We start from the raw sequence: 9,447 nt of genomic DNA on the forward strand, positions 1-9,447 counted from the left end.
TGGTATATGCAACAACGGCAAAGACAAAGAACGAAATGATCGATAGAATAAACTTCCATTGTGACGCTACAAGGCATAATGCTCTTCCAAGTTCAAAGAAATATCCCCCGTAGACATTTATTATAGTTTTTTTGTTTTTATTTGAAAAGTCGAAGGCTAACCAACTAAATTTTTATACATTTCAATTTTTCCTCATGTAAGTAAGCCGATGCTCGGCAGTATGCGGTTCAATTAAAAATGTTTGATTGGGTTTTAAAACCTTCTGTGAGTATATTCAATACATAATTACAATTTATGATAATTTTCTTCAGAATGCCTCTTTATGGCGAACGGTTTCCTTGATATGTACAACGATTTAAAAATCTACATAACTCCTAAACCATAAATTCTAATGAGTTAAACAAAAAGTACTTTTTTGTTAAAAAATCGATTGAAAAATTCTTTTTTGCTTTCTTTAAATTGTACAGGTTGTCCCTGTAAAAGTTACGGATTGTAAACCATTGGGCATGAGCTGCTCCTGGTCTTCAGATAGTAGTGTAGAATTATTTATTTCGTCAAACACACAACTTGAATATACATAATCACTCTCATCACTCACTCCAGAATTTCTTGCATCAAGTCTTGGTACACCCTGTACAATTAAAAGTTCTACAGGAGAGTGCGAGCATCGACTCTCCTGAATGAAAGGTATTCAATGGATTTGTTGCTGGTTTGTTAGGAAGACATGATTTTAGCATCAGTCGCATAGTGAGGCGACATAATGAAACGAGTTCGTACCATCGAAGACCACGACCAGTGCGGAAACGTTGGACTAATCAAATTGATGATTTTTTTTAAGACAACGTGCTCTCAGAAACAGAAGAGTCAACAACATTCTGCTGAAGAATTAATTATCAGATTTTCGAAATATCGATATATCGGCTCGAAGAAAATCAGAAGACGTTTACATGAAGCAGAGTTAAACAACAGAAGACCAGCCAAAAAACCCTTGCTTACCAGAGAACACAAAGTTCAGAGATTAAATTTTGCAAGACTACATCAGAATTGGACCATCAATGATTCTTTTTTCCGATAAAACTAGAGTTGGCCTTAAAGCTCCAGATGGATGTCAGCGTGTTTGACGAAGGCCAGGAGAAAGATTTGCCAGCTGTAATATCTCTCCTAAAGTGCCTTTTAGTGGTGGATCTAAAATGTTTTAGGGAGGAATTTGCCTTGATACTCTTACGGAATTGGTCCCTATTCGTACGAGGACTATAAATGCCCAGTGTTACTTAGACAGCATTATTGTCGAACAAGTGATTCCTTTTGCTCCGTTTGTTGGGCTTAATTTTTTTCTCATGTTCGTCTCCACGTGGCTAGACAGGTTATTGGCTACTTACATGATAATTCGAAGTCATAGCCCCCCTTTTTCTAATCACAACCAACTCTTAGAGGTCGCTATTGAAAAATAGGAGAATACACCACACCGCAAGCTTTTGTTGAACATTTGATATCAAGCATGCCCCGACGCATGAATGCAGTGATAAGTAAAGGAGGGTCTTCGCGGTATTAGGGTTGATCCATAAGCATTAATTCTCTTTTAGTGATTTTTTTCTTTTTTTTTCAATTTGGAGGTATGCTTATTTATGCATTTCCAGCAAAAACAAACTTTTATGGAAAAAGTAAGGCAAATTAAGGTTATGTTAAGGTCATATTCAACTAATTTGTAGGTGTTCATATTATTATTTCAATGTAACTCAGTTTTATTTATCTTGTAAATATTTAGATTAATTAAAGTGGTACGTTAATTTTGTCCCGAAGTTTATATATTTAAAAAATACGGAAGGCTTCTGGCAAGGTTAGATTAGGTATATAGTAAGTATAGGTAATCGATTTAGAATCCAAATCCCTTGATAAAATATATAATGTTTCTGAATTAAATATTTGAATTTGAAACTGTGTCATTTTAAGGTGACATTGGAGCTGTTGATAAAACACGCGACATTTAAACTCATAAAGGAAAATTTGGGAATATCTGCTTGAGCTATCAATGATATCTATTCAAAATCAGTGAAAATGGATCAAAGCAATTCAAAGTTTTATAATATCATAAATGTGAACTTTTCCCATTAAGCGATACACAGAATGAACGCGAACATGACGCTGGTTCGCTCGTAAACATAACCTTAAAAGTATATAAAGAAATTTGAACAGTGAGCAACGATTTTGAATTATTTACAATGTATTATATACTTACTTTACTGTAAGAAATGTGTAGAGAAATATATACAAAACCTCAACTACAACAAATTTTAAAATGAAGGTATACAGGGTTTGTCCGGAAAGTAATAGGACTGATTTTCTTCTGCCGCGATTGTACTTCAGAGCGTGCGCGCACCGACTGGATTCGGTAGAGGGCGTTCCTAGCTAACAAACGAGCGGCTGGTCAGTTGTCTCCGAGCACTTGGAGAGTCAGGACCGGCATTTTCGCGCGACGTGTTTCTGTGAGTTGTGCAAGCCGAAAATGCAGCGTTTGTTAGAGCAGAGGTACGCGATTAAATTCTGTGTGAAACTCGGTAAATCTGCGACAGAGACGTTTGATATGATCAAGCAGGCTTACCCAGATGTTGCTTTAGCAAGAAGTGGTGTGTTTCGGTGGCACCAGGCCTTTTTGGAGGGCCGGGAAGAGGTCGCCGATGAAAACCGTGCTGGAAGACCGTCTATTTCGACAAACACCGACAATGTGACTCGTGTGCGCAAAGTTTTGAACACAGACCGTCGACTGTGTCGAAGTGCTCAAGAGACTCAAACGAAGACATCGCAGCAGACTGGAAGTTGCACCACAACAACGCCCCGGCTCACACCGCCTTTCTTGTGAACAGCTACCTGACTAAGGCCGGCATTCCAACGCTTCCGCAGCCGCCCTACAGCCCAGATGTGGCCCCCGGACTTTTTTTGTTTCCTCACCTGAAAAGGCCGATGAAAGGCAAGCATTTCGAGACGACAGAGGGGATCCAAGCAGCATACACCGCGGCTCTCAAGGCTATTCCGGAGAATGCCTTCCGTGACGCCTTCAATGCTTGGAAATCGCGTTGGCAGCGCTGCATCGACGCAGAAGGAGCCTATTTTGAAAGTTTTTAAAGAATTGTAACGATTGGCTCAATAAATTTTTTTAAATCGACCCAGTCCTATTACTTTCCGGACAAACCCTGTATTTTATCGAGGTTTATATGATCAACTTTTGAACTTATTGAGCAGACTCGACAAAACATCCAATAAAAAAACTGATTGGCGATTAGATCAGGAAGTAAATCACAAGTTTTGTCCTGGAATTTTAAAATGGAAAAATAATTGCCTATATTCTGCCATTTTTCAGGGTATCTGCAACTAGGAAACTACACTAGAAAAGTGAGGTTATGGTTTTGTCGTTCAGCGCTTGAAAAGTTAGGTTAGTTTCTCAATAAGTTGAACTATCTTTTAAAATCAATAGTTAAGATACTTGACTATGCCACAGAATAAAATTCTGTTGTCTTCCATCAAAAGAGAAAAAGTAAACTCCCAATAGGTGCATGTATCATTAAATGGTTAGTGTTTTATTATTACCATAAAATTATTAATAAATGAGTAGATAACAAAACAATTAACATGGAATATGAAAGACATTTATTATTAAAGCATACAGGAAATATTTTTTTTTTAAAGTCGACTTTACAGAACTAATTTCTGTCTGGATAATAGCACTTCACGCTATCCTAAATCATAGTTGTGCTTAACCAAAAAACAGCATCTCTAATTGATTGGTTCCTTAATTCATAAATAAATGCTTCCTTCTAAGTTCAAAATGCAACAAATCAGATACTCCTATTACCTTTGCTAGTCAAGGATATATAATATTGTTCAATTTAATTTATGTACATTTCTGTTCATTGAAATAGCATACAAGTCTTAGAAAAGATTTTTGCAACTTTTTAGCAGTGTAAATTTACTTGACATCTGTTGCCATGTTCGCCAATATTATGTTATGAGGTAATTATTTACAAAAATTTTTTCATTTTTAACCCTTTCAGTCCAGCTGACTCGGGTAAATCCTTTCCATTCAAACCCATTTGTTCCTTACAAGGTATGCTTGAGATTTACAGCGGAGTTTTTTTTATTCGGAAGACTACTAAAGCACCCTCACTAAAAAATCTCTTTTTGCTGTTGTATCTACACCAACAAATATTTTTTTACTCTATGTTTCTGAATCAATCTAGAAGAACTTGAATTGGTATGGACACCTGGTCAAAAACGGTGTTACTCCTGCATTAAAGAAAATACTCATAGTGATCTACAATGAAACAAAAAAGGTGAAACGATGAGGTCTTCCAATATTATTATTCAGATTGAAAATATTGAAACAAATTGTATTGGTTCATACTAAAAGGACAAATTCAATTGCTTTCCGGTCTGATTTAAATAAAGACCCCGGCAATAATCCATCTCCTGTACTAGAAGGATTAAGATAGCGTCCCATGACCCGTTATATTAAAGGCAGCATGTAAGTAAGTCACTTTTAAAAGAATTCTTAATAAAAATTGAAAATACAGAATAGAATACATATAATGATGAGAAAACAGAACAATTGTTTGAAATATTTGACAATAAATAATTAATTAGAATAACAAATTTTAGTAATTAATTAGAACTCCAATAATGGCTTCCATGGCTCTTCTTGATTTCTTTGTAAATTATCTTTACCAACAATCCCCATATATTTTCAATGGGATTAATATCAGGACAATTTGCCTAGCACAGTAGTCTTAATATTGTTTGGTCGAAACGAACAATATTCATGTTGGTAAATAAAATTGTTTATCAACATATTGGTCTTTAAATCTTGAATTTGGTGGTCTATAAATGCAAATACGTCTGTCATTGCACAATGAATAATATTTCATGTGTTAAGACAATTAGTCCAGATCACAATACACATAAACAAGTGCAAACACAACTCTGGATTGTTTGCACTCATTTGAAAGCAATACTTTCCTAGCACTTGCATAATTTTTTAAATCTGAAGCTTTAATTCATTTACATGCTGTAAAACAGGGTCCAGAAAAGCTTGTTGCATATGCAACCCTAGCAGCCGATTCAAGGGGATGTTTACTTAAGAAAGTAATCAGTGTGTCATTTGAAATTTTCCTTCTTCCAGACCCAACCTAATGGCACAAGGTCCTGTCAGGCTACAATACTGGTATATTAAGATCTAAATGAGTTGCCAGTCTTCTGATAGACCAGCCATCTCCCACTAGCAATAATGCCAGCTTTCTGAATTTCAGTTAACTGAGAAGGCATTAAGTACACTTTTACTTTAACTGAACTCACATTAATTATTGAATAATCTGTAACACTCAAGGACAGTGACATTAGGTAGGAACTCTGAGTACTGAGTATGCTTTTTTAGTGAACAAAAGTGTACAGCTAAGATTCACTCAAGCAAAATTAGATGTTGTGTTTTATGATATTAGTATTGATAAAATTAGTAAAACTGTACTGTAACTATACAATAAATTGAAATAAATTTCTTTAATTTTTTATTTCTTAGACCTTTTGATATGTTTATGCTTCTAAATGTTCTTGATTTTAGGTCTCTTCTGAAATAAAATTAGTTTCTTTTACAATTTAAAAGAAGTCAAAATGTTAAATTTCCATCTGTCTTTAAAAAATTATTAAAGAAACTAGTTTTAAATCAGAATTAAAATATATATGTATGTTCTGCACACAGAAAAATTGTAACCGAATGTATGGAAAATAACTAGTTTTTATAAATTGAATCATTAGGATAAATATTAAAAATTTGTAACAAATTTAAAAAAAATACTATTGTATGTATTGTTTTGTTAAATAACATATCTTGGCCTACTGACCAACAATACTGCATAAACTGTGACTTTGTTATTGACTGGAAACAAGGCCAAGGTTTGTAGAAGGAGAAGTGTTGCATGAATAATCACTAATAAGCTTGCTTGAATCATGAAGTCATAAATGAGAACCAACCATCTTCCACCAAAATATTTACATTCAATAATTTAGTTTGAAAGAAACAATATAGATATTTACTATAAATTTGAGTATATGAAAAGTAATATACTTTAAATGAAAATGGATTTATAATATTACTTTCATAAAATAATGGAAATTTTTGATAATTCATTACAATGTTAATTTCAATTTTAAAAATATAGGTCTTACATTATACAAATTGATACATCTATAAAGTCATATTTGAACAACATTCCCAGACTCTATGTAATAAGAAAATAATATTTGTCATTACTTATATTTATTAATAAATTAAATATACATCCTCTATAACTTCGGAAATTTGAATAGTTAAGTCTTGAACTCATATTAGGATTTAACTTAAATCGCATAAACTATAGCTCTTGAGCTACAAGGTGTTTTAGTTAAAAATGACACAGCATGAAGTTCCACATTATTTTGAAAATATTGTATATTAATTATGACTGTGCTTTTGGTCACATGATTGATTTTATTACTCACACGAAACTTTAATTAGTATTAACAGAGAAACATAATGTTATTCATTGAAGGTACTGAATAACTAAATGAATAACTATTTATATTATAGTAAGGTAAGAGTATCCACCTGACACCGCACCTATAACTGACTTTGCTATGGTGAGTATTCTTATAAACAGACTATTAAAATTCAAATTGAAGATATAGACTTGATAATTTTAGGTTTCTGACTTTAGGGTAATAACTATTTAACTGCGGGGCATGAAATCAAAGTAACTTCATTTTTATTCAAATGAAGGATGTGCCGACTTTGGATATACATATTTTTTATTCAATAGTTGATATGTTATGTCAACTATAGGTACAATGAAGAATATATAGTGTCACAAAGTGGATAAAAAGAACTTCGAGCAAAAAAACAGTTTTTTTTCCAAATTCACATCCCCAAGAAAATATTGACATGGAGCGAAGAGCAGATGTCTTCAGATATGTCTACCTACGGAAATAGGTATACCTCTAGCCACTGCTATGAAACAGTTTAATTTACCATTAACTACCCTTTGGGAAAATATTCTGAGTGAAAAAAAATGAGACCTTCCCCAATGTTTCCAGAACAAGAAAAAATTGTAGATGAATTGATTTAAGGCAAAAAGGAAGTTTCTAATAACAAAGATTAATTTAATATTGTGTGTTAAGAAACTAGTAGCTGAGTTGAAAATCGATCTTCATGTAAAAAATTACAAGACCAGGTGTAGATGGCTTTAAGGTTTTATATCGCCATCCAAATTTATTCCAGCTTATTAATCAGAATTTATATAAAAATTATTGAAAAATAATTAAATAAGTATCTAAATAAAACCTGCATTTGTCAGATACTGATAATGATAATTTTTTGTATCTTCTATTTATATAATTAGAATTATACTATTTTGTTTTTAAACATTTTATTTTAATTTTGTTATTAGCAGCATTAATGGACTGTCTGCTACTGGTACTCAGTGATTTCCCACTTTGGCCATTCACACTTTTAAACAAAAAATCCATATCCAGAGAAATAAAAAATTTTAAAACTTATAATTATGTCAATATACTTAGTTCTAACTACTTAATAGCCCTGCATTAAAAATAGAAGATATTCTCACTAAAGTGTCTACCACCTTATAAGGCAATGAATAACCCAATGAAAAAAAAGATGAAATTTAATTAAAGTAAACTCGAGATAGCAGAACAAGTTGATATTTTGTAGTTAAACAGAAGGTTAGAACACATACATTCTAAAACTTTTATGTTTTATGTAGATTTTAATTTTGTATTAATTTGCAATTATGTTAAAATGAACTTTTTTTTCAATCTAAAAGTTTTTATTTTAATATTGATATTGATTATGTATTATTTAATGTTAATTATGTTTGCAATTTCATTCAAAATTAGGGACACTTTGGAATAAACCATCAGTTGCAATACTTACTATCAATGCTTTGTTATTTATATAAGGTTATTGAAAATCAATAAAATCTTATAAAAGTAATCGATCTACTTAAGGCAGCTTTTACATATTTTGGTTTATAAGAATCTGTTTAAAACACGTTACATCATTAAAAAGGTCATCCATAACAGTCACAACATATTATTTTTATTAGGATAATGTTATTTACACATTTAACTGTTATCTAGAAGCAGTTTGGTAGTTAATACCTACCTGATTTTAACAATCCCTTTGGAATTGACTGTCATTAAATTCAATATATCCTTCTATTATGTATTTTTCAAGTACCAAATTATACAAGTTTGATTAAAAAGCAATATTTGTTAATTATAAATTATAATATCAATTGTTCATTACTTTAATTTGATAATAAAATACGGATTCAGGCGTAGAAATAAAAATATATGTGTGAATCAAAAAAAAATACATATTGATGAAGCAGATAAATATGTTAACACTTAATAGATTAACACTTACTGCTGATTTTCATGCCACCTAGGGGTGGATTTTTAGCTTGCTTATTACCCTCTGCAAATGACGTAGTTCTAGGTCTGCCACTCATATCTTCTATTTTCTTTTTCGCAATAAATTCATGGGCCTAACACATTTCTTGAAGACACCCTTTTTTGGATAGACTGATCACTATAGTCATTCACACTACTGTAGTCATTTGTCCAGAGGTTGACACTTTTTAATACGATTAATAAGAGCTTCAGTATATTAACGAAACTAAGTATTTATCACTTTTGCATAAATTTGTCTCCTTAAATCATTTTTTACTTAAAATGGATTTCACCTCACGATTAATTTTAGCTTAGTTCGTAGCTGTCATTGATATTCTTCTTCTCTTTTCTTATTATGCGCTTTTTGATTGACATTTGTTGTTTCCACTTAAAAGTTTTACGTTGGAGCTAAGTATAGTATAAAAAGGGATATCACTTATTATGCTGTATTGTTTATTAATATCAAAATTCATATTTCAAAATATTAAAAGGATGGAAATGTAACATTTGATCGACAATTTTATAAGACACATTAATAGTTCAAAACGTTAGTTAGTTGGCAGTGATTATATTCTATGTTCCATCTCTGTTAATGCATCATTTTTTGTAATAAAATCATGAACACAAAAAATACGGAATTATAATCGAAAAAAGTTCATTTCGTAAAGCAAAACACTTAAAAATAATATAATCGAATTTTATCATTTTCTTCTTCATGATATACCACAAAATCAAAATTGGTTCTGTGATCATGCCCATACCGTCTTTGTCTTATAGAGATATGTGTGAGTAGTGTATATTCGTACGAGAGCCGGAACATTAATTTTTATTTCAGTTATTTATTTCTATTCATATAACCTTTCAAATTACTAGTTATTTTTATGAAATTAAACGTATGAAATTGTTTTCTCAAATTAATAGATTACTTTGTTTGGATTGAATCTATGAGTACGATTT

General features: G+C 31.8%; 1 protein-coding gene across 4 annotated transcripts in view; it reads right to left on the reverse strand.

The window, feature by feature from the left end:
- LOC130449311 (glycogen synthase kinase-3 beta) overlaps positions 1 to 8,847 on the reverse strand; it is a 67,858-nt gene extending 59,011 nt beyond the window's left edge. The window contains exon 1 of one of the 4 annotated variants that reach the window (XM_056787048.1): positions 8,465 to 8,847. In XM_056787048.1, coding sequence (XP_056643026.1) covers positions 8,465 to 8,549 — 85 coding nt within the window. In that variant the 5' untranslated portion in view covers positions 8,550 to 8,847. The remainder of the gene's footprint in view (positions 1 to 8,464) is intronic. The other 3 variants (XM_056787049.1, XM_056787046.1, XM_056787047.1) reach the window with 3 other exon arrangements.
- Positions 8,848 to 9,447: the final 600 nt, after the last annotated feature.

The sequence above is a fragment of the Diorhabda sublineata genome, chromosome 10 (assembly GCF_026230105.1).
Source record: "Diorhabda sublineata isolate icDioSubl1.1 chromosome 10, icDioSubl1.1, whole genome shotgun sequence".
NCBI classification, from domain to species: Eukaryota; Metazoa; Arthropoda; class Insecta; order Coleoptera; family Chrysomelidae; genus Diorhabda; species Diorhabda sublineata.